Genomic DNA, 26,713 nt, shown 5'->3' on the forward strand with positions numbered 1-26,713 from the left:
ATGTGTACCGAGTTTCATATTAATTCATGCAAGCGTATTTGATATATGGACCAAGTTTTCAGACCCTGTTCAAGAGGGCGCTGTTGAGCCCCCCTGCCACGCCCGTTTCTGAAACTTTTCACATGTCTACTGGCTAATAAGTGTTATGTGTCTGTCGAGTTTCATCCAATTTCAAGCATGTTAAGAGTCTCAAACGCATCCGAAAAGAATATTAAAACTTGATGCGTTGCCACGGCAACAGTATCTAAGATATCAATAATCCTTTCACAGGTCTACATCTGCCCTGTGTTTACATTATACACAGAAAGTTTGAAGCAAATCGGGTAAAATTAAGAGGGTGACTTCAAAGCATTTTGAAAGTGACACACTTCCTGCTGCCAGTTGGTGGCGCTATAACTTTGACTCACAATAGTCACATCCATGTGATCGGCCTCTTACAACGAACACACTGCTGAAGTTTCATCAAGATCAGTTAATGTATGCAGAAGTTATAACACACTTCCTGTGTCCCATTATTCGCCATAAATTCGTTTCCTCGCCACGGCCAAACCGTTCGAGATATCAAAAATCCGTTCGCAAGAATTCATCCTCAATGTCTTGACTTTATTCTCACCGAGTTTGGTGGCGATCGGATGAAATCCCTAGGAGGAGTATTTCACATTCCATTGTATGCGTTTTCCAAACAACGTATAATAACCGACTTCCTGTTGGGCTTTTGTAAAACTTAGAGCACGAAAGTTGTTCGGCCCGATGAGATCTATATGTGTACTGAGTTTCATATTATTACATGCAAGCGTGTTTGATTTATGGACCAAGTTTTCGGACCCCATTCCAGGGGGCGCTGTCGAGCCCCCCTGCCACGCCCCAATACCAGCTTCAGCCCGGCCCTGATGGCCGCAGGTTCTGACGTGTGTGCAAAATTTCAAGAGTTTTTGAGCATGTTAAGGGCCCCAAAAGTGGCAAAAAGGCAAAAAAAAAAAATAATGAAGAAAAAAAAAAATAATCCTTACGGAAACAATAGGGCCTTCGCCCTTTCAGGGCTTGGGCCCTAATTAATTATGCTGAATTAGAAAGAAATTGGGAAGTGCCAATTTAGCATAACTGTTTAGGTGTGGAGGATTACATGAGTTGGGTTGCTGTGAAACTTTGTGTAATACTGCAAATGAGCAAAACTGTAATAAATACATATTATATAAAGGCCATTAACTCTTTGTAATACCAGCAATAACTTTCAATGGAACTCACAGTCTCCGCCTACAGATTGGTTTGATATGTCTGTTTATGTTAAGGTTATATAACTTACAGTGTGTCATTAAAAAGGAGAATGAATTATGGCATGTGTGGGACAAGCTTGCTGATTATGCATTAATTATAAGATTAAATATAGGCTGAATACACATTTTAATATGATTGGTTTACTATTACTATTACTATTTGGACTTTGTTTTTAGTTTGCACCGGTTCCCTTAGTTTATTGTAATGGTTGTTAATTGATTTGTCATTTTTAGTTCAGCTGTGTGCACCCCATTATCGCCAGTACTTAAGTTCTCTGTGTTTCCCCGGCCCCTGACTGACCCTGGGTTCTCCCAAGTTTTTTTTTTTTCTCCATTAGGTCACCTGATGGAGTTTTTCGGTTCCTTGCCACTGTTGCCTTTGGCTTGCTCAGTTGGGGACATTTGGGGATATTTAATTTAATTAATCAATCAACAATACTATTGATCAGCATTACCAAACGTGGACGTTTTCCACTAGAAACAAACATTGATGTATTATTTTAATTTAATACTGTGAAGCTGCTTTGATACAATCTGTATTGTGAAAAGCGCTATATAAATAAACTTGACTTGACTTGACTTGACTTGACTTGTTTCGGTTCTGTTTGTCCTGTCTTGCCAATGCTTTGTAACTGTTTAATCTGTGTCCCTGTTTCCCGAAAGTTTTATTAAAGTACTTTTGAGCCTTCATATGTGTTTACTACTGTACAAACTGTGTCGCTTACAGCGTACATTGGAAAATTTTACTGTTCAGAACACTGATCAGCAAATTCACATTAGTTACAGAGACTAAGCTAAACTTTAAGCAGAGCATTCAGAGAGTCAAATCCTGGTGGGATAGGCTGTTGAAAACAGCATACATTGTGTATATTTCGGGTGCTGCCAGAAGGTGCCATATTTATAGATGTTCCATTACACTTCACTGGCTTCATTTTCCTACTTTTGTCTACTGATTCTTAAAATACGTTTTAGGTTTCACAGATAAGGATGGATGTGTGAGGGTAAATGTTTTTAGCTTGAATAAAAGCAGAAATGAAAATGGGCCCGTCCATTTGACGGCAGACTTTATACAAACTCTGTGCTGTTTAAATACTATGATAAACAGCTAATAAGCCAACATAATATGCAGTATGCATGCTATGCTAGTTTGAATGTTTTCTGTAACAAGCTACACATTTCAAATCACATTTGAAAATCTGATGATGGTAAAGAGGAACAGGAAAGGTTTTTGTTTTGTTTTGGAGCTGCTTGCCTCTGACCCACTTGTTAATAAAACACTTCCTGTGTGACTGTAAAGACTGTCATAAGTAAAAACTAATGAATGGACTTTTCACTTATACATAAAGAACTGGATATGGCATATCAGTTTTGGACTTTTAGTTTCTCATTGTTTCCTACTTTTCCTTTCTGTTTCCTTGGTTGTCACTGTTTCTAAGGGTGCATCTCAATCAGCTCTATTATTGTGAATCAGTATATTGTGTACACGAATTCGGGCACACTCCTAGACCCCCCACCAACTCTGACCTCGGAAGAGAGGTCAACAGGTAGTTTTCTTTAAAAATATGATTAAAGTAAATAGAGAGACTATATTACCAGAATAACTGACTAATATGGCCTATTCTAGACTGAAAATTTATAGAGACATTTAGAAGATGCTACCAAAATAAGCAATTGGCTTTACAAATTGATTTTTGTTTTGCTTGTGGTCTTAATTATGGCCACTAGATGGCATGCGTGATTAGTGGAACAAGTTCCACACATCAGCTGGATGCCCTTCCAACCATTAATGTCCTGTGAGTGCTATGAACATGGGTTATTATTATAGTTATTATAGTCAAATACAATTAAAACCATACAAACATTTCCATCATTTGAAAAAAAGTAAACATTTACTGAAATAAAATAACATTAAAAAATGTAAACTCTTTTTTTAGTTTCCAAGACAACATTTTTTATTTTCATTTAGTTTATTACTAAAATAACTAGAAGTAAAACTGAAATAAATAATAATAAAAAAAGACAAAACACACCACAAAATTACTAAAACTTTAACTAAACTTTAACATAAAAATAAAAACAAACATATTTACAAAACTATAGCAGTATTTCAATAATGCTAAAATAACACTGCAATGGGTAAAGGCTCCAAACGCTTAATTCATATTTAGAAACAAGACACTTTTATTATTATTATTATTAAAGTCAAATTGAAATTTAAAATACATGTACATCAAATCAAATGTAACATTTGCATTTTTACACATACTGATAAAGAACAAATGTATAAGAATAATAGTGCTTGGTAGTTTCCAGTTTATTTTCTATTCTGTAATGATGACATGGTTGATGTCCAGTCAAATAATATAACATAACATATATACAAATATATAAAAATATATTTAGTTAATACAATTAGTAACATTAACATTATACAACAACATGTTATAACTTAAATATAAAATGTAATTATGAAATGTAAAATAAATAAATTAGCAAAATATACATTTAGAAGGAGGGATTTATTAAGGCAACCTGGCAACCTTACGATTTTGCTGGCAAGTTCGAGCTTTTCCTTGTCACATGACATGCTGGCCATGGAAGAGAACGAACCACCACAGGTTTTGCAGAGGAGGAATTCCAGGTGAGACACCTGGCAACCCGTGATCTCGCGCTTGATCAGAGAAGGTAGAAACCTGACAGTCAACCAACTGCTGCGGTCGATAAACACGAGTTGACATTGGGTTAACCGAACTAACTCAATCCACAACAACGCCATGATGGTCTTTTGGATTAGGACATATTAATCCAAGAACATTTCGGATGTTTCTTTGTTTCATCTCATTTCATCTTGGGAGTTTGTGGATCTGACAGAGTTTGACTGACAGCCGCAAGGTTAACCTGAGGGACCCGCGTTTAAAACTCTTCACGGCTTAAGAAGTTTTATGGAGGGATTTTATTAACACATTCACACAGGTAATGTTTTTTAAGTTGTATAAATGTCGTCAATTATAATAAAAGGTGATGGTTTAATGTTTTGACTTGGTGTGAAACATTAGCCGCTAACTGCTATTAACGTTAGCTCAACAACCTGTTGCTGTTTCAAAACATCATCAGCTGAGCAAACCAGGAAATAATTAACAATGATAAACAATTTTAAAAAGAATGTGAACACCCGAAGCAAATCTTTTAAACACAAACGTCTAGGAAATAATTGTATAAATAATGTTATCGTGTAATTTAGTTAATGATAAAGTGACTTATGTTTTGAGTCAGGTTAGCATCCGTTCTGTGATTCACCTTTTCACCATGTGATCATCAACACTGATTTATACTATGTTGTCGTGACTTTCATCCTTGTGTTTTGTGACTCGGTCATATTAATTTATTTGTCGTTGACATGCACGAATTCATTGCATTCCCCACATGGTTTCAGTTGGGCTGGGCAAGTTTCAACAGGCACAGGTAATGATCAGGTAGATACACACAGAAATGGCAACCTCGGGGTTTGTTTTCTGCCAGATACACATTGAAACCTCATACTGCAGGAATTAGAATAACTGGTGCTGTCCTGACATCTCTGTTTATTGTAAAGTTCAGGGAAGGAAAAATTGGCAAAAGTGACTAAGTCAAAATGATGACAAAAAAGATGAAATTGACATAGTAATAATTGTATCTTTTTTTGTCATAGTTATTACATTTAAAAGTCATGACTTGTACTGCGAAAACTGAATGTTGTGTAACTTTGCTGGTGGCGGTGTCCATCTTAATACTATTGAAACCCATTTCTGCTTTGGTAAATTGTCATTATTTCATACTTAAATATGAGATTTTAAATGTGAAATTATAACATACTAAGTCATAACTTTTATTTGTTGTGCCATAGATATGATATTAAAAAGTTAAAATGATGACCTTACCAAGATAAGATAAATCTAGAGTTATTTTATTTTTTTATGTCAGGATTTTTGTCTTTTTAATCTCATAAGTATGATTTCTGTCATAATATCACTTAGTAGGCTATGTCATAACTGTTACTTTATCTCATAATTTTGACTTAATGTCATAACTATGACATTAAAAGTAAAATTTACAAGTGTGTCAATTTAATCTTCTTAATCTCATAATTATGACTAACAGTATGTTATAATTATGACTTAGTAGTGGCCTGTGTCATAAATTTGACTTTTCATCTCATAGTTATGACAGTATATTCCATAGTTTTGGCTATAGAGCTCATAACTATGACTTTTTGTGTCAGATTCAACATTTTAATCTCATAAAGGCTATGATTTAGTTGTAGGTCGTAATTTGGATTTAACTCATAATTTTAACTTTTTATCTCATAATTAGAGTGTATGTCATAATTATTACAGTTTATGTCATAATTAAGATTCACCAAAGCAGGATTTTCTTCTTATGTTGTGGAAATGAGCTTCCATAGAATACAGAGTGGACTCGGGGTTAATCATAAATGAAAAATGTGGCTGTGTGTCCTGCAAATGTTGCAGTGATTTTGTTCAGTAAATGGCCTAGTTCAAGCTTGACTGTGTCTCATTTAACCTCCATTCATCTAGTCAGCACATCAAACAATGACTGTCAGACAATGAAGGATTGTTTAGTTGAGGTCAGAGCTCTTGATGCTCTTTAGGATGATGAAGTGCACTGTGAGCATCCTGAAATTGCTGTTGTGATGTCATTTTAGTTCTCTGAGCAACTTAAGGTTTTGTCTCAGGCTATAGGGACATTCGCCCCTAATGGCTGAAGTTCCCGCTTTTTGGCGTGTTCGCACCGCACGAACTGGGAATGATTTTAGTTCTAGGAGCGCCTTTTGGCGGAACTAAATTACCTCCTATTTCAGAGTTGGTCTAACTAACCCAGCACAATAGGAGCTCAGTGTTTCCCAAAGGATTTTTGTGAAACTGTGGTGGGTGGACCTCTGTCCCTCTAGGGGGGTCTGGGGGCATGCCCCCCCGGAGTAAGATTTTGTACATTTTAAAGTTAAAGGCCCCCTGAAATCAAAATGTAAATGTTTTTTTTTAGGTTTTAGTGTGAATATGTTAGACTTAAGGCTTGTTCACACCAGGGGCCTCATGTACAAAGACTTGCGTTGAATTCATACTAAAACATTGCGTACGGACAAAGCTGTAAATGCGCGTACGCACAAAAAAACCCAGATGTATGAATCTCTGCGTACGAAGGATCCCACGCATATTCTCTTTGTACATCCCAGTTAACGTAAAATTGAGCGCACATGCACGAGCACAACGCCCCACCCAGTCTCCTCCCCTAATTAAATTAATTTAAATATGGTAATGAGTCCACTTTGGCAAAAGAAAGCAGTAAGAAAATGGCGGCAAGAAACAAAACTTTACAGAAAGTGAATTGGAGGTGCTACTATCGGAGGTAGAAACTAGGGCTGCACGATTTTGAGAAAAAACCTAATTGCGGTTTTTCTGACAAATATTGCGATTGCGGTGCGATTTTCGATTTTTTTGGTTTTATTTATTTTAAAGCTTAAAACTGTACTTTTTATGTAATTTATGTAATAAATATAACCTTATTGTAAAGTGTTACTGATTAGTTATACACCGATTCAGACGTCTCCTGAGTTCACTGTTGGAAAGATCAGTTGTTTTAACCATTCATTAAAATGAATCGGTTCAAAGGAGTCATTAGTTCGCGAATTGGACGTGTCATGCGCGTTGTGTGATTATCCCAGCAGTTAGGACATGGACATCCAAGATTTCTGTCAACACAGAAAACATTTCATCACTGGATATTTTTTTCGTTTAATTAAAGAGTTTTTTTTTTTTGTCAGTTAAATGTCCGGAACGCTTTTGAGTTCAATTTATTTAGCACAATTCACACCCAGCGGTAATTCAGGGGGAAAAAAAATCTCCGAATGATCCACATGAAACTTTGGTCTTCCGACCTTTTACCACCGTGTCGATTTATTTTGTGCGAGGGAGAGAGAGCAAGACAGCGCTTAGTTTGGAGACTGTGAAGTCTTGTTTACTTTCGCCAGGCTCCGAAGAGAGAGAGAGAGAGAGAGAGAGAATGCGCGCGCGCGCGACCGGCTCTCTCTCTGCTCGTTCTGTTAAACATGCGCCCTGTCACTCACAAGCGCAGCAGTTCATCTACATTACTCACCGATCAAATAATACTTTGGCGGGACAAAAATTCACTTTGGCGGGCGCTAAAACAAGTTCAATGCAGAAAATTCATGCGTGAATTTAACTTAGTAGGCTACATGACCATGCACTCGCACAAATGCGACCACATAAAATTTTAACTCGCACATTCTCAAAAAATGGTCGCATATTTCGGCCATTTCTGCGCAGTTACAAGCTTTTTCTATTGGCACAATTCGAGGTAGCCTACACGTTGTGTGTTAGCTGCTTTGCTGCTGACAGAAATACGGTGCACTGCATACAACCTTGTAACTTTCCATTGCCATTTCTAATTGGCCAGCAAGCCAGGAACGCGAGATTCGACCATTTTGATTGGCTAATAGGTTTGTCACTCAAATGTCAGAGGTGGGGGAAAAAACCTCAGACTCCTGAGGTTAGGTTATTGCGGGAGTTAAAACCTCAATGTCGATGCGATAAAGGTTAATCGTGCAGCCCTAGTAGAAACGAAAAAAAAAAAATTATTATTTGGAACTTTGTCCTCCGGAATTATAACAAAAGGAAAAAATATGAGTGGGAGAGTTTGGCTGATGCCGTCAATGCGGTGGGATCTGAAAGTCGTACTGTAGAGTAGACTGAGTACAGTTGAGACACTTTTTGCATTTTGATTTTTCACACAAAAATAGACACTGAAAAGAAGTGAATTTCCACATGACACGCCCCATGACATTTCATTAGCTTGTAGACTAAGATATTATAAATCAATAATACCCACAAGTAGTTTATATTTTCCACAATTAGCTCATAAAAATAAGGTGCTTTTTGTCTCAACTTTGTCTTAACTGTACCAATATGTGGTACAGTTGAGACAGTGCATGGTACAGTTGAGACACCCATTTTTAATGATGTAAAGGTAACTAACCATTCATTGTAAATATAATAAATAAAGACAAATAAAGAAAATAACAATCGGGCAACATTTTTGTTTATTCATCCATTTATATTCATTCATTCATTTTATTTAAATTAGCACTGGTTAAAATGTATAAAGCAGGAACAAGATATGTAACAATATTTATTAATAATAGCCTACACAGTTTAAATATCACAAATATCAAATTTTATTTTAATTTGCGTCCTATGCTGGCCAATTATGACGTTTAATCTGTTATCATAACACTGAACAACTAAACAGTGTGTTTCCTAATAGAACTCTATTGGGGGTACAGTAGCCTAGATATGGGTCTCAACTATCCCCCGCTGGCCACCTCGCACATTTCTCTAGATTTTGCAATTACCTTGCATGACACAATACCATGAAATATGCCAGTTTTTAGGGCACAGAATAACGTTTGTGGTGATACCAGTTACGTTTAACAGTCACATAAGGATAATAAGTTATTCATTGTGTAGAGTGCATGGTGAAGTGAACGTCATATCTTAGAAAATTTTAGAAGATCTATCTTCGGATCGGAGATGCGTCCGTTGTTCAAATTTCCCACGATCAAAGAGGACACTAATACGCACGTGCACAGCAAAAATCACAACTTGTGCTTGCTGCGAACGCAAGTTATTTAAGGTGTCTCAACTGTACACATGTCTCAACTGTACACCGTCTACCCTAAATGACCTTAAAAAGAAATGGTCTGATATAAAGGTGGACATTAAACCAAAGCTGCCATTGCCATAGTAGACTAAGGGTTGTATCAGTTTGCATATGCTTTTATATGTTCTTACTTAATTGCATAATTGATAGAATATTCCCATAAGGCTCGTGTGACAATATATGTCAATTATTTTATAAATTGCAAATTAATAGCAATGCTTAGACTTGTAGAACAATTCGTTGTGTAATGTTTGCAACTTCACTTCATTGCCTGTAAGAGTCGTCAACGGACAAAAACAATGAAAAATGTACGTACGCCAGACATGAAATTGGCGTGGAGGAACACACTTTCTCACGTTAATTTCACTGTTAGTACATACGACCGTGAGCGTGAAAGCTAGCGTACGCAAAGTTTTTGTGCGTACGCAAGATTGATACATGAGGCCCCAGGGCGATTATAGAGCGCGCTTATCGCCAACGTTTAGCCTAACGTCTTTTGACTAAACAAAGGGCTAGCCTAATACTGCCAGTTAAAATCGCTTTGGTATGAACACAAAGACATGTCGGAAAAAGTCTCAAAGCCCTGGGGCCTGATGTATAAACGTTGCATACGCACAAAATGGGCATAGAAATTTGCGTACGCATTTTTCCACGCACATATCGGGATTTATAAAAAATAAACTTGGCGTAAATCAGTGCGCACCGTAAGGATGCTCTTGACCGTGCGTACGCACTCTTTAAGAAGAGTATGTGTTTTGGCGACACCAACTGGCCCAAATAGCAATAACTATTTAAAATGAAAAACTTCTAAATTATCCTATTACATCACCCAATAAATCAAATTGCATCAACCTGAATTATCATTATCAGCATTCTTAACCAGGTGCAAATACTTTGAATTTACTATTTTTTTTTAATGAATGGGCTATAAAAAGGTATGTGCATATATAACATATCATCATAATGGATGCTCTAGCGCTGTTAGAAGACCTTGCTAATGACGCTCTACGGAGGGAGCGTGTTTTCAGAGACCGTGAAGATTTCCTTGCTCATGATGATGATTGGCTCATGAGCCGATTTCGATTCCCAAGAGCCATCCTCTTGGAATTGTGTTCTGAATTACGGCCAGTATTGGAATGACCCTCGCGGAGAAACCACGCGCTGTGTGTTCCTGTACAAGTATTGACCACATTAGGCCACTTGGCCACTGGTACTTTCCAGCGAGAGTTGGCTGACTGATCGGGTATGTCGCAGTCATCCCTGAGCTAGGGCTGTGCAATTAATTGAATTTCGATTTCGATTTTGGCTCCCAACGATTACCAAAATAGTACAATCGAGTAAAAACGATTATTTTGCCATATTCTGTTTTGAAAGAACGCTCTGTTCTGAATGACGCGCACATCCGCCCCTCCCGATGCCATAAACTCTCTCAGCTCGAATGTTTAAACTGATAAGACTTAAAAGAAGTGAAAATGATAAGCTAAACTTTAGTTACGATGCAATGCTGGCCCGATTGTGCAACTGACAATTCCGTCATGTCCCGACTCCTGAACGCGAGAGTGTAGTTTCGACGCTTGCCTTGTCCAACACATTCAGAGAGAGAGAGAGAGAGAGAGAGAGAGAAGACGCGGCGCCGCTGACCACTCGCGCGGTTTGTGAAATTGCGTCTTGGAGAAAGTTTTAAAATGATTGATTTGATTTTATAATCTGTGTGGATTCATTTAGGATACTCATACTAACTACAGGCTAAAGTGAGTCAATGTTTGCGGGGGAATTTCCCGCATCATAAGTGGTAGACCTGCGGGAATTATTAAAATACTCATTGAAGTATTATCTGTTACATTATTTATTTTAATAGTTCAAAAATTACAATAAATGTTCAAATTTAGATTTTTTTAAGAATTGTTGATAGGTGTCTTTGGTAACACTTTACAATAAGGTTCATTAATTAGCATTAGTTAACTACCTTAGTTAACATTAGGCTAACTAATAATGAACAATACTTTACAGCATTTATTAATCTTTGTTAAAATTCATTTCACCATTTACTAATACGTTCTTAAAATGAAAGGTTGTATTTGTTAACATTAATTAATGCACTGTGAACTAACATGAACAAACAATGAACAGCTGTATTTTTATTAACTAACATTAAAAAAGATTAATAAATACTGTAACAAATGTATTTCTCATTGTTAGTTCATGTTAGTTAATACATTAACTAACGTTAACTAATTAACATTATTGTAAAGTGTTACCGTGTCTTTTTAATAGGCTAAATGCAACACATTCCCAAAGTCATGTGAAATAATCGTGTTACATAATTGTGATTTCAATACTGAACAAAATAATTGTGATTATGATTTTTTCCATAATCGAGCAGCCCTACCCTGAGCTGATGATCATCCCGATGGTGAGCTGGAGTTAAGCGTCTTTTTGTTCACTTTTAGAAAGGAAATCTAAAGAAATACAAGATAATACAAATATAATTTCACTCACCAAGTCACTTGAAGCAAATATCCATCCCTTCTTACATGTCCGCGCCAGCGAGCGCGTTGGGCCGTTTAGTGAAACTGACGCAGTTTAAATGAATATAATAATGATTTCAACTATGTTTTACTTCTGATATAAACATTTAGTTTAAATATGCCATTCAAATTAATGGAGAACACTTAAACATGAAATCATTACTGAGAAGTGACAAAAATTTTTATATTCAAATTCAATCAATAGAAATATTTGTTGTGGATGCGGTGTTTTCGAACACTTTTCCTGTAGCATGCTGTGTTTTAATGTTTTAACCACAGAGATAATTGCATATCATGATAATACAAGATTGTCTGAGAAAATAGTTTCGTGCAAATAATGCCCAAGAAGGCCTATCTGTTTCCATTAAAAATATAAATCAATTAAAAATACTATTCGTCCAGTGGAAAAGATGAAATGTATTTTACACTATTTGATTTATGTATTCAAAAACAAGACAAGGATAGGCAGGTAGCCTACATGATTTTTATTAATGTAATGTGTCTTGTACCGTTAAACGTTATCACGTGGATGAATAATCATATGCAAATGATATGCAGATGAGGATATGCATAGTAAAACTAGGCGTTGTAAGCTCCATATATGGTTATTTTAGGGTGGAGAGCATGTGCACACAATCTTCCGCTGACTGGGATTTATAAAGTGAATTCTGCGCAGGTTCTGGCGTACGAACGGTTTTATAAGTCTGAATATTTTTTTGCGTACGTCATTTTTGGCATTTTTGGCATTTTTGGCTTCTGTGTTCCAAAATAATTACAAAATTCGCATTTAGGAGATATAAGCATTCAAAACTTACAGTCTCTCACTTCCGCTAAAATGGATCATGGATTTTTATGACATCACCGCGGACCTCAGCTTCTCATCACATCTTCTGTCCAATCAAATGCTCTCTAGAATCTAAAATGTCCCGCCCCCTATGCTATAAATAACACCTGGCCAAAGCGACCGTTGTTAACACATCACAGAGCAATATGGGCTGGAGATGTGTGTTCGGTTGCTCAAACACTCGAGTTTTATTCTGTTTTCCAACTGTACGTTGGTTAAGAATGAAATGGCTAGAATTTATTCACACCTCTACTATTGAATCCAGTGTATCATCAGCGCTCGAATTTGCTTCCATGGTACTGTCAAGTACGACTTGCAGTCTGTGAGGTAAACTAAATGCTATTGGCTATTTGAAAAGGGGGAGGAGCTATTCAATATGTCCCGCCTTAGCTTCCTGTTAAATTACGTCAACACATTAAAAGCTGCGATTTCCATAGCACTTCAGTGGGCCTTTAAATTCATAAATCTGGTGCACTTTGAGAGTTCAAAATTTAGAGCTCCAACCCATATTCAGTATGTAAATCGAACAAAGTAAGTGCATTTGTACCTGAACTTTAAAGGAAACTCAAACCTCTTTTAGTTGTGATATAGCCTAGGCCTAGTGTCTCAGTCTACATTACACTACATAATACTACTACTAATAATAGTAGGAACTCTCAACCTTTATGCTAAGCCAAGGAGAAAATCCAATGCAACTTTGAGGGGGCCAAGCGAAACATGATTATGGATATCTGCTCAGCTAGTGACACTGGACATCAACCACATGGCAAATGCTAATACTTTTTCATATAAGGTCTACTTTTCTTGTTTAACAGTTCTATCTAAAAATGTATGAGAGAGGACTGTTAAACAGATCGTAAACTAATGAAGATGGAGAATGGGAGCGCTGTGTGCTCTGGCATTCTCAGCGCCATCTAGGGGTGTCAAAATTAATCGTTTCTATGATGCATCGCGATGCAGACAAGGACGATTCGGTATCAGTTCAGTAATAGACCATAATCGATAATAATGTATTCATTAGCCGGCGAAGTTTACTATTTAAAGCTAGTGACGTGATTGCTTTCTCAACATTGATATGTTCATGTAGCCAACAGGAACATAAATCAGAAATGCATTCTATTTCAGTTGTTTTTATCACTACAATACATAGGCTAGTTATTTTGATTAGATAATCATCAAGTGTTCTAAATAGAAGCAAATAAACTGAGAGTAAACTCCTATGTTCTTGGTAGTGTTGTCACGGTACCAAAATTTCAGTATTCGGTACCAATACCAGTGAAAATCCACGGTTCTCGGTAGGGCTGAACGATATGGACAAAATTTCATATCTCGATTTTCATGCCAGATATCCCAATATCGATACAATACGATATGACTACGTAAGTACTAAAAAAACAATACATTTAGAGTTTGTAAAATACACACTGATGTCTATGGAAGAGGTAATAATAATCCTTTCCATTATAATTCGACACGTTTTATTCATATCAGATACACATTGTGTAAGTAACTTCAATGTTTACTCAGATCCGATTCTCTGAACTGCGTCTGCGGCACAAACTAACACGGCGGCGCCCATCGCGCATACAGCTCAACTAACGCGATCGTTATAAAGGTGTTTAACCCTCTGAGGTCTGAGCTGTTTTCTGGGCCCTGGAGGTGTTCTGACATGCTCTGACATTTGTGGTTATTTCTGTTACTTGTGACATTTTCATGGCTAAAGTCTAATTACACTGTATTCAGCACAAACTCTGCTACAATAATATATCAGCAGAATGTATGTAACAGTTTGTAGTTTTGAGATAATGACATTTATGCGTGGTTTGTGAAAATACAAAAATAAATTCTCACTGAAATAAGGTCATGAAACCCATACTGATTATTTCTTCACAAGACTTTTGAAAATTGTATCACGTAGCCTAGAATATTTGCTCTAAAACTATGTGAGAATCACCCTGACTGCTCATTCAGAGAAGACAATATATTGATTTAAAAATTTTACGACGTGTTTTGTGCTAGAAAGCAGTATGCGAAGAGGCGGATCACCTCATTAATATGAAAGCTTTCCACACCTGAGAAAGACAAAGAACCTCCCTAATGGCCCTATTAGGAGCTTATCAGGGCCCATCATTCTGACCACCCTTGCACAAAGAATGAGGAGATTTAAAAAAGAATGGCTTTTAAAATTGTTTGGATTTATTTACAACACAACATAATCCAAAGATACACAACAAAAAAGCACTTATTGAAGAAAGAGACCTTTGTGCCATTCCTAAAAACATTGTACATACCTTTCATTTTCTAAGGTGTTTGATTTTCACTTTACCATGTTCATGTACAGAGACATGTACTATGAATGTTGAAGTCAGCAGGACTCAGTGGCATCTGGGCCCTGAAAAAAAAAAAAAAAAGTGAACATACTGATATCAAGAGAAAGGCCTGCACGATTTTGGGAATACATTTTAGATTTTTCTTGTTAAAATTGCTTTTTAAAATTCACAGAATACACACACACACTCACACAAATGTTTCCAACAATATATAATGAACACCAGGTTTGTTGTGCCTTGTAGGTATAGGCTATGCGCAGTGCTGCATAAAATAATAACAATATAGCAGCCTATATATATTTTCAAAAAGATTTCAGTAACAACTAAGCTAGAGAAAAATATATTGATTATCATGTTACTTTAAATGTTTCCATTCGTTATGATGATATGAAATGAGATAATAGTAAAAACATGAAGCCGTTTGGAGCGTTTTGCTTTTCCAAAATATGATACATTCAAACGCGATCGCGATCAAAAATATGATACATTAAAACGCGATCGCGATCAAAAATATGATACATTAAAACGCGATTGCGATCAAATATAAAACATTATGGTTAGGCCTACCATATACATAGCCTATCTACGTTTGAGCAGATATCCACAAACACAGTAACAGTAAACACGGGTCTAAATATTATAATATTCACCATATATCTAGCAACAGTTCAACTGCAATGTGAAATTTATGCAACAATAGCAAACTAATATGTAAGAATTACTTACCTTATCTTTCTTGTCTTCAAATATCGTTCTTCTTCTTCTTCTGATGTAAATCCAATGTAAGCTCAGGCACGTCTTTCAAACTCGACGAAAAGTGAAGTGAAGTGTTTTGTTGTTGAGGTAATGAGGGCGATCGCGTTCCATGTGGAGATTTGCATGTGAATATCTTTTGCGCGAGTGGGCGTGGCCGAATTAAAAATAATTAGGAAGCGTTTGAGAAGCTGGAAATCTTGTTGGTTTTATACAAATTACTTAAACAGAGAATATTTGTTTTCGTTTTGAATCCGATCATTTAAAAGTACACACTTAAATGTTTATAAAGGTGTATGGCTCATAAATGTGTGACAAGTATTCGCTGAGTTTTGTTTCAGTTTATAGACGTGCTCAAGAAAAAAAAGTTCACCGCGACGGAGAGGCAGAACGCACACACTGTTTATTTTCTTTATTTTACAAAAGCACAATGTTTTGATTTGATTGGAAGTGGACACATACAAAAGTAGAAATACCACAGATTCTTTTTTTATATTTATTTTTTCTGTATGACCATAAATGACGGAGAAATTTAAGTTTATAGTGCTACAATGTGGAGAAAATCCAGCAAAACGCGCCGGCGCGTTTGTCGACCTCAGAGGGTTAAACAACAATATACTTCCACTTGTATACTTGTATTTGACAATCGGAATATCAGATATTTCATGCCATAGCTAACACATTTGTGAATATTCTGAATAAAAAAGGAAAAATGACATAAAAGCAGATCATCATTCATTCAGCGCTGTTGCTGCTGCGGTGTGTCACGTGACAAGCAATGACGCGTCACCATGGAAACGCCGCCCCCCCTCTCACAATATAGTTCCCACGTCCCTGGTAGTGTGCGCGCGCTGGCTTTAGCGGTGCATTCAAGGGCACTCGTAAAACTGATGTTTGTTGTGACTGCCAGAGTTGTATGCAGGGCGAGCGTGGAGAGGGAAAATCTATATCGTCTATATCGTTGCTTTTTTCGATATTAATATCTTGAAAGTTCATATCTCGATATAGATACGATAACGATATATCGTTCAGCCCTAGTTCTCGGTACCAATTTCGGTACCAAAGCTTAATTTAGATTAAATTTACATAATTATATTAAAGGTGCATTAAGCAACTTTTCATGTTAAAAATACCCGTTTTTCTAACCCATACATGCTTAAACAATTGCCTGATGGGCTGAATGAGCCCTTCTATGATCTCTGCGATTGCCTCTATAATCCTGTACAGTAAAATAAATAAGAGGGATTCGGGACGGAATCGACTGGGCGTGACGTCATGCGCGTTTAGGGCTGCACGATTAGGCTAATCGAAAAAAAATCACGATCTCGTTTCAGACATAAATGCGATCTCATTTCTTAATGATGGCGATTCACTTCCGGGTATTTCCCTGCATTCAGATCACGCTGCATTCACGCGTTATTGGTCACACTCACACAATAACAAAATAGGGTTGTGATGGCTGACCGACGATTCGTGTACACCAGTGGTTGGGAACGGAACCTATGGCTCGCGAGCCATACCTGTCTCTTTGGCAAAGATCATGTGGCTCGCACGCTCTCTCACCCTTTACCAACAAACTAAAAAAATAAATTAAGACACATCAACAAAGATCGGCTCTCTGCAGAAAAAGCAGCCAATTACAATTCCCTTGTTGTACAGCCTACCGAAGTTAATGAAAAGTGTAGGTTAATAATAATAATCAGTGTTTCCCACAGAATTAGATTCTATTTGCGGTGGTGTGGTGTTTGGGGACTGGGGACCGGGGACCGGGGACCGGGGGGGGGGGGGGGTTCTGGGGGGTTGGTTAAGTTAAAAATATCATATATATATATATATATATATATATATATATATATATATATATATATAAACATTATAATATAATTATATAATGTTTATATATCATATATTTTTATTGACAAGTACACATTCCCATTGCCAACACTTAGTGTCAGATATAAAGACTTTGCCATTGCTACATTTCTATGCTATGACTGCTCCACAGACTTTTTGTTGCAAATTTTGCTCACACACAAACCTGGAACTGGACACACACACACACACACACACACACACACACACACACACACACACACACACACACACACACACACACACACACACACACACACACACACACACACAAACTCACAAACTTACTGACACACTCAAACACAGGCTCACACACACTCACACATTCAAAAAGACTCACACACACAGATTCAAACACAGACACACACTCACACACACTCAGACCCAAACAGACTCAGACACACACAGGCTCACACACACACCAAACTGGACCTGGAGGTGGACACACACAGACTCAGACACACGCACACCTGGAGATTGAGGTGGACAAAAACCAACACACACCAACCTGAACCTGGAGATAATAATAATATAATGTCTAGTCTGGTGGCTGTGATATGAACCTACCAACGTCCGTTGCAATGATTTTTGGAATGACTGATCGCGAGAGGAACAAATTACGTTTTAGTCGCATAACATCGGTTAATGGAAACGCCGTCATTTCGCAATAGTTGTAACGTTAATTTATATTTAGAAAAAAAAAAACGCAAAAGTTTTGCGCGAATCTGTAATGAAACGCGACCGCGCTGCAAAAGTTTTGCGCGAATCTGTAATGAAACGCGACCGTGCTTAACATCTAGACAACTTCTCAGAGTTATGTTGAGCAACAGTGTTCATTATACTAACCATTCAACTCCGGATTGATTCTGGAATCTTCACTGGGGGAATAAGCATTAAGCACCGGCAACAATCCGCCCTCTACATGCTCATGTTTTGATTCAGATCGTGCGGTAAGAGAAGGAGGGGCTAGTCGTGCCTCCATTGTCAGTTTGTGAGAGACAGGGGGGGGGCAAGCAGCGCGAATAAAATACAATTTTACCCATATTAAATAGTTAAAAAATCTGAATCAATCCGTGGCGGTCAGCGTTGATATGTGGCGGGCCGCCACAAATTAATGAATGTATGGGAAACCCTGATAATTTTCAAGTTGTAGTGCATGTTCAGTGCTGTTCGCGAGTGTCACGAAACGCTTTTAGAACAGCAGCGAAAATGTAAAAGTAGGCTATATAAACTTGAATATATCCTTATTGAAACGGGTGCTTTGCTGTGCTTTTACTTTCACTTTTGCCGCAGAGACTCTTATGTCCTATAAATGTGTCGTATTTTTGATAATCCGCGCAGATTTCAGTTGATGATCCTGTTTAAAGTTATTAAAAACAAAACGTGAATGAATGAGAAAGAAAAGAGCAGGATGTGCTTTATATTGAAATGAAATCGATAAGTCGCGAAAGAGAACTGCTCCGAGCGCAACACGGACAAGCAGTAGTCTCTGGTTGCGCGCCTAAACGGCCAAATAAACAGAAATATTTCAAAATGCCAAGTCGAGTATTCCCGTAAACACAGTAGATGTAAGTACTAGGCCTATGTAGCCTACATTATGTGCCAAATGGAGCAAAATTCACAGGTTCTATTTAGTTATTTTTATTTATTATTGTATATGTTAATGTTGTCTTATGTTAAACAACATAAAGCTTAAATTATTCACTTTAAGGGGTCTAAAATAAAGAAAAGAGAAACTTTTTGTTACTCCTGCACTTTATTATACTGAATGTCCTTTGTTTTTTGTTGTTGTTGTTTTTGTACTTAAGTGCAATACATTTTGGTTGAAAATATTAGAATCGTTCAAGAGAATCGTGATCTCAATTCCCATGGAAAAAAATCGTGATTCACATTTTAGCAAGAATCGTGCAGCCCTAGCGTTCACGCTCACCTGGCTATGTCTGGCAGGTTTGTGTATTCGCCGCCATTATCCGCATCAGCGAAGACAACTCAAGCGACTTTGGCAAAAGTAGAAGATGGATTCAAAGAGACCGGCTTCTAGTTCATCCCAAACCCCAACGCAAACTCCACGTAACCGCGTGCACAACTCTGGTTGCAGTTTCGCGTGTCGCCAGAAGGGGGCATAGTTCTGCAAAAACTCAGAGACTTGCGCAATGCACCTTTAAAGTGTATATCACAGTTACAAAGATGGAAACTGTAGTATTAAAAACACTTTACAATAAGATTCCATAACATTAGATAAAATGACCTAACAACTAGATGTAGCCTACCGCATGGCGGTACAAAATATGACCGCCGCTCAGGCCTGCACTGGCTTTTCACAAAAAGAAATGACGTGGAGCAATTTGGCTGTTTTGCGTGTTTATGTGTATACCTAAAAACAAGTAGTAGTATGTGCATGTCTGTCTGTGTGTGTATGTGTGTGTCTGTGTGTGTGTCTGTGCGTGTATGTATGCGTGCGTACATGTGTGTGCGCGTGTGTATTTGTGTTTGTGTCTGTGCATGTGGATTTGTATGTGTGTGTGTGTATGGGTGTGTGTCTGTGCATGTGGATGTCAGTGTGTGTGCATGCTTGCGTTTGTTTGTATTCCTGCATGTGTGTGTGTGTGTGACAGTTAGGGTTGCCAACTTCAGAAAAGGAAAATGCGGGACAATCGTGGTTATTTATAAGAAAATGAGGGACACTCAAAATATTTGCACTGTATCACACAGTGTACGTCATTTCAGTGTCTGCAGTTAAGTTTGTGTTTAAAAGGTTATCAGACATAAACACATTTGTATTGCTTAACCTATTTATGTATTTAATTCTAAAAATAATTTTAATGTCATACATGAAAAAAGTCACATTACAAACAAACCATAGTTCAAAATAACAGCATTGATCTAAAATAGAAAGCTTTTTTAACATTATACACTAGGCTTACAGTTCAAAAGTTTGGGGTTAGTAAGATTATTTTTTGGGAAAAAAAATAAAGTAAGTAATTGCCTACTTTTATTCAGCAAGGATGCATTACATTAATCAAAAGTGACAGTTAAGATAATGTTACAAAAGCTTTCTATGTACTTTCTAAAAGCTTTAAAACATTAATAATAATCAGAAATGTTTTTTGAGCATATTATTCCCTCAGGTAGATTACATGTTTTCTTGCGTGGCTGGATGTTAGACTCATGAACAATAATCACGTTGTTTGCATTCGCCAAAATTGATTAGCCGAAATCAAAACGTGGACAGTGAAAGGAAATTACCGTTAGCGCGAGACGAGTCCGGCTTGAAGCGGAAGCGACCAGACGGCAGAGGATGTTCGCAAATCAAACAATGATTTGTCTCAAAACAGTGATAAAAAAAGCTGTGATTGGATGAGGACAGGTGTCGGTGATCATTCTCAAGTGTCGTGGTCAGCACTGCTGCTGTTGCTGTTGTATCAGTCAGTGGTTAGGACATCACGAAAGATTTGTCAACACACACAAAAACACTTAAAACTTTTTTTTGCGTTTATTTAAAGTTATGTCAGCTGCATGTGCGGGATGCTTGTCACAAGTTGTAAGAGAAGATAAGGCAAACTTTTTTTTACTGCAATTCACACCCAGCGCTAATTCAGCAAATATATTCTCCGAATGCACCGCGTGAAACATGGATTCGGTCTTCCGACCTTTAGCATCAGTTGATTTTGATGCGAGGGACAGAGCAAAGACAGAACTGAAGACGGAGAGTGCCCGTGCGGGGGTGGGGCGATGTGATCGTTCTCTCCGGACCGTCAGTAGCCTAGGCAGCTGCTTCACTCACAAAACCCAATTACAGATCAAATAAGGCTTTGGCGGGACAAAAAATCGTTTTGGCGGCCGCCAAAAAATTTTCAATGTAGGAAAAACCCTGTATATATATATATATCATATATTTTTATTGACAAGTACACATTCCCATTGCCAACACTTAGTGTCAGATATAAAGACTTTGCCATTGCTACATTTCTATGCTATGACTGCTCCACAGACTTTTTGTTGCAAATTTTGCTCACACACAAACCTGGAACTGGACACACACACACACACACACAAACTCACAAACTTACTGACACACTCAAACACAGGCTCACACACACTCACACATTCAAAAAGACTCACACACACTCACACACACTCAGACCCAAACACAGACTCAGACACACACAGGCTCACACACACACACACTCAAAAAAATGACTCATTGGACAAACTCAATTTAATTGATGGCAGGATTTCCATCCAATAAATATGTGTAGCCCCAACTTATAAAAAACTAATTAATGCAATGAAATGTAATTAAGTTGGTCCAACTCAATTTTGACTAACTTAAATGAGTTGGTCCAACTCAATTATGAGCAACTTAAATGAGTTGGTCCAACTCAATTTTGACCAACTTAAATGAGTTAGTCCAACTCAATTTTGACCAACTTAAATGAGTTGGTCCAACTAAATTTTGATCAAATAATTTAAATGAAATGGATACATTTAAAAATAAGTTTTATGCTTCTTAAACTTAAATTAGAACATTTAATAAAAAAAAAAAAACAATTAGGAAATCCTTATTTTGTACCCCATAGAGACAAGAGACAAATCTTGATCGAGATGTTTTTATTTAAAACTCAATAGTGCAATAGTTATTTAATGTGAAAAGTACTTAGAAAAATGCAAGTACACATTTTAAAACCTTTTTCCAAACATGTACAAATGTCTTTGTTCTTACTGAACACAAAGGAAGATATGTTAAAGAATATGGGAAACTGAACAGTTCTGGGCCACCATTGACTTCTATAGTAGGAAGAAAAAATAACAACTATGAAAGTCAATGGTGGCCCAGAACTGTTAAGTTTCCCATATTCTTTAACAAATCTTCCTTTGTGTTCAACAGAACAAATACATTTATACAGGTTTGGAACAACCCCGGGATCAGTAAATGATGACAGAATTTTCATTTTTGGGTGAACTATACCTAAAGACAAGAATGACAGAAATACACACAAAAAGTGTGTAAGAAAAAGCATGTAAGAGTGTTAAAAAATAATAATAATGTGTGGTGTGTGTGTGCGTGCATAAGTATGTTAATGACTCAATATACAACAATGTATTCTCAAATAATTCTCATTGTGTTCTCAAAAAAAGTGCATATCTCATGCAAACAGCTTGATTTTAAGTGGCTGGATTTTTGCATTCAGCCTATGTCCATCCAAATTCATTAGGATTTTCTGGATAAACTTGAAGGTGTACTTGAGGTTGTCAGGAAAATTAAGATCAAGAGCATAAATGAGACCGAACAGCATGATGAATGCCAGGATCACGCAGTCTAGGTCCCTCAAAACCTTAATGCCCTCGATCACAACTCCTATGTCTTCTGTACAATCTCCTCTTTGGATTTTGTAAATCCCCATTTTCTGCATCCTCAGTGGCCTGGACAAAACACAAAACACTTTGGTTAAGCCCAGGTGAATTTGACCCTTTATATTTTAAAAGTAATCAGCAAATTGCATTGCTACTTTTCACTTTTGCTATTACATTGTTGGCTGCCATTTATTTCCATTTTATGGACATAGACATACACATCTGAAAACTTCTACAAATTCTATTGTGTTCAGATGAACAATGAAAGGCATACACAAAGTTATTACCCCTGCAAAATTATTACTATTAAAAATATTATTTTATTAAAATGAATAAAACAAAATGATTATTCCACTAATACATATTTTATTGTGAAATTAAAATGAAAATTGAGCATTTAATAATAATCAATCATATATTCTTTTAAAACATAAAAGTACTAACAGAATTGTTGTTATATTCATAATAATCACTTACCACATACTCCTTGAAGAAAGAGTCTGGATCTTCAGTCAGGTAGATCATCAGGCCTTTCAGGGTGCACTCTCTCCTGATGTTTATGTTGTCACACTATTGTAGGGGGAAAATCAAGACTGAAATTAGCCAAATGCAGAAAGCTGTACAATAACTAGACAAAACAGAAGACATTGCATGCATTTATACTAACAGAGTCTCTGATCGCCAGGGCGTTTTTGATCTTTTGCCCCTTAACTCCTCCTTTGCTCTTGAAGATCTGCATCAGTTTATCTGAAAAGTGGTTCAGCTGTAGGAACATTGATTGCAGTGGCTTCGTAGTGATCTGCATGAACTCTGCGTTCACCTTCAAAATGGAAAAAAAACAACAACAAAAAACAATTTCTTACTACGAAAAGAACCTAATATCGACTAAAATAAAACACTACATAACATGTTTACTTACTTCACTCTGCTGAAAGAGAGCTGGCCATTGATTCTTGAACACCTCTATCATGGGCACTGGCTGACGACAATGGGTTTGAAGTCTATTAATGAATGTGGATTGTGTTTCCGGTATCTGTGGGTGTTAAATGTACTGTAAATATTACTTTCAAATGCACATCCTACAAACATACACTGAACTGTTTCATTATGCCTGAGATGTCCATTTATGTGTTGAAAATAATCTTTCTGTTGCTAGCTCCTTGCATGAACACACATGATACTGGAATGTTGTTAATTCTTCTGGCTTTGGAGTTTCCTGTTTAGCATGTATTTTGTATGTGTGATTAAGAAGCTTACTCCATGTACTAAACGTGCATGGGCAATCTGTGTATGGACATGGATAGCGAAAATTGCCCCTAAAGCACACATGAGTCTGCCTAAAATGCTGCAGAAACAAATACCTGCTAGCTAGTTTCGATGGACACATTCTTTGCACTAAAAAAGAAACAATCCTAAAAAGAAGAATAAAAAAGTATTATAAGATACCATATTTAACAAATGACACAAGCAGCCTAAATCAGAATATTTGAATATGACTTACTATAAATAGGAGGTTGCTGTTCACCTGGTCATGTTCATAAAACTGTGAAAGAGAAGATGTTGATTAGGAGTGGGAACCAGTACTCACATGAAAATATGCTTTTTGTTTACATGGTTCTGTTTTACCCAACTCGTTCACTTAAAGGATTAGTTCACCTCAAAATGAAAATTTCCTGATAATTTACTCACCCCAATGCCATCCAAGATGTTCATGTCTTTCTTTCTTCAGTGGAAAAGAAATTAAGTTTTTTGAGGAAAACATTTCAGGATTTTTCTCCACACAATGGACTTCAACAGTAACCAAATAGTTGAAGTCCAAATCAATGCAATTTCTAAGGGCTCTGAAGTGCTTCAAAGGGCTCTGCATGATCCCAGCTGAGGAATAGGGTCTTATCTAGCGAAACAAAAAAAATCCTGAAATGTTTTCCACAAAAAACTTAATTTCTTTTCCACTGAAAAAAGAAAGACATGAACATCTTGGATGACATTAGGGTGAGTAAATTATCAGGAAATTTTCATATTGAGGTGAACTAATCCCTTAATATTACAATTCTCTCAAGTAATTAAATTGATTTTAAAATAATTTTAAATGTTTACTTGGTACAATTGTCTATATCGTCTACAATTGTCAAAAACAGACGACTATCGTCCATTCTGTCACATTTTTCAGGTGTTCTGATGTAACTTAGGCTAACCCGTCTGTCACTTGCTCTGATTTACCTTGGGCAGCTCAGCTACGATGTTGTAAATAGGTAGTTTACATGATCAAAGTAATCTTAATATTGAGATATAAGTTCTACCTTATGTACGTTACCTCTAGTTTTAATTATTTAAACAGGTCTTTGAACAAAAAAGGCCTGTCGTGTATTTTTTCCCCCACAGCGCTTAATGTCATATGGTGATTGTGAAACACGGAACACCTCACTTCGTGATTTTATGGTGAAATGTCTTATTTTTCATGTTAGGCAGGTCAAATTTGATCAAGAAAAACGCAATGTGGCCAATTCAGCGTGAGTGAGTGACGCAGCTAAAAATAGACTCGGCGCCGAAACAATCGCGGCGATCGCAAGCCTCCAATTCATTTTATGACGGATATATCAATCCAGCTAGCAAGCCAATAAGTTAAGAACCAATTTTGCACAGTTACAGTCAAATTCGGGATCGTTAGACTGGTCTAACACAGAATTTGCACGTTGCGTGAGTAAGTTAAGCTATCGAAGGGACACTTAAAACAATTCACCTTGCATAACTTTCACTGCTGTTGCATATTTCACTCAAAATCATGATATAAGTTACACATCCTCTTACAGTGAGATAAATTCTTTATTACAAATACTCAAACAAGATAATACTTACCAATAACGAATACGACGTTGCAGTCCTTGCAGCGGCAGACGATAAAATGGCGGCCACACCCTCTGAGCATGTTCTTCTCTGAGCTTGTCTTGCACATGCGCAAATGACGCTCTCCGAAGCCAAATTAATTTGAGTTAACCAAATTAAATGAAATCTCATAGATGACACTATTTATACATTTTACGTTAGACTTATTAAATATATATACGTATTATTCCTAATCAGATATATTTAAATAAAGTGAACACAATTTAAATGTGTCATACCTAAGAAGGCCTTGAATCATTTTTTTGAGTGCACCAAACTGGACCTGGAGGTGGACACACACACACGCACACCTGGAGATTGAGGTGGACAAAAACCAACACACACCAACCTGAACCTGGAGATAATAATAATATAATGTCTAGTCAGGTGGCTGTGATATGAACCTACCAACGTCCGTTGCAATGATTTTTGGAATGACTGATCGCGAGAGGAACAAATTACGTTTTAGTCGCATAACATCGGTTAATGGAAACGCCGTCATTTCTCAATAGTTGTAACGTTAATTTATATAAAAAAAAAAAAAAACGCAAAAGTTTTGCGCAAATCTGTAATGAAACGCGACCGCGCTGCAAAAGTTTTGCGCGAATCTGTAATGAAACGCGACCGCGCTTAACATCTAGACAACTTCTCAGAGTTATGTTGAGCAACAGTGTTCATTATACTAACCATTCAACTCCGGATTGATTCTGGAATCTTCACTGGGGGAATAAGCATTAAGCACCGGCAACAATCCGCCCTCTACATGCTCATGTTTTGATTCAGATCGTGCGGTAAGAGAAGGAGGGGCTAGTCGTGCCTCCATTGTCAGTTTGTGAGAGAGAGGGGGGGGCAAGCAGCGCGAATAAAATACAATTTTACCCATATTAAATAGTTAAAAAATCTGAATCAATCCGTGGCGGTCAGCGTTGATATGTGGCGGGCCGCCACAAATTAATGAATGTATGGGAAACCCTGCTGTCGCAATTATTCTCCTTGGGGTTAATTTAAAAATACATTTTTAAAATCAAAAGTTAACATTATTTCTGTTAACATTATTTAATGCACAATGAATGAAGTGAACAAACATGCCCAATCAAGTGTTTGTATTAAAGAACATTCACAAACATTAATTAATGTTGT

The 26,713-nt window shown here is 37.0% G+C and overlaps 2 protein-coding genes across 4 annotated transcripts in view; one reads left to right on the plus strand and one right to left on the minus strand.

Annotated features, from left to right (window-relative positions):
- Positions 1 to 3,852: 3,852 nt before the first annotated feature.
- Positions 3,853 to 26,713, plus strand: part of phactr4a (phosphatase and actin regulator 4a) — a 94,199-nt gene continuing 71,338 nt past the window's right edge. For all 3 annotated transcript variants that reach the window (XM_081377114.1, XM_081377116.1, XM_081377119.1), the window contains exon 1: positions 3,853 to 4,247. The gene's annotated coding sequence lies outside the window, so the exon portion shown is untranslated. The remainder of the gene's footprint in view (positions 4,248 to 26,713) is intronic.
- LOC308696869 (uncharacterized protein) lies at positions 22,640 to 25,601 on the minus strand. The gene is made up of 6 exons (XM_081375786.1): positions 25,547 to 25,601; positions 24,192 to 24,233; positions 23,610 to 23,723; positions 23,358 to 23,510; positions 23,168 to 23,260; positions 22,640 to 22,759 (listed from the first exon to the last, which is right to left on the minus strand). Exons 3-6 carry the CDS (start codon positions 23,658 to 23,660, stop codon positions 22,673 to 22,675), a joined length of 384 nt encoding a protein of 127 aa, XP_081231912.1. The 5' UTR covers positions 23,661 to 23,723; positions 24,192 to 24,233; positions 25,547 to 25,601; the 3' UTR covers positions 22,640 to 22,672.

This window comes from Scardinius erythrophthalmus (genome assembly GCF_964197995.2).
Source record: "Scardinius erythrophthalmus genome assembly, chromosome: 10".
NCBI lineage: Eukaryota > Metazoa > Chordata > Actinopteri > Cypriniformes > Leuciscidae > Scardinius > Scardinius erythrophthalmus.

Bases quoted from the DNA above. Each gene is read 5' to 3' on its own strand.
- LOC308696869 (XM_081375786.1), bottom strand. From the start codon at position 23,660: ATGATAGAGGTGTTCAAGAATCAATGGCCAGCTCTCTTTCAGCAGAGT. The intron at 23,511-23,609 runs GTAAGTAAACAT...TCCATTTTGAAG, and splicing joins CTCTCTTTCAGCAGAGTGAA to GTGAACGCAGAGTTCATGCA. The intron at 23,261-23,357 runs GTTAGTATAAAT...CCCCTACAATAG, and splicing joins CCCTGGCGATCAGAGACTCT to TGTGACAACATAAACATCAG.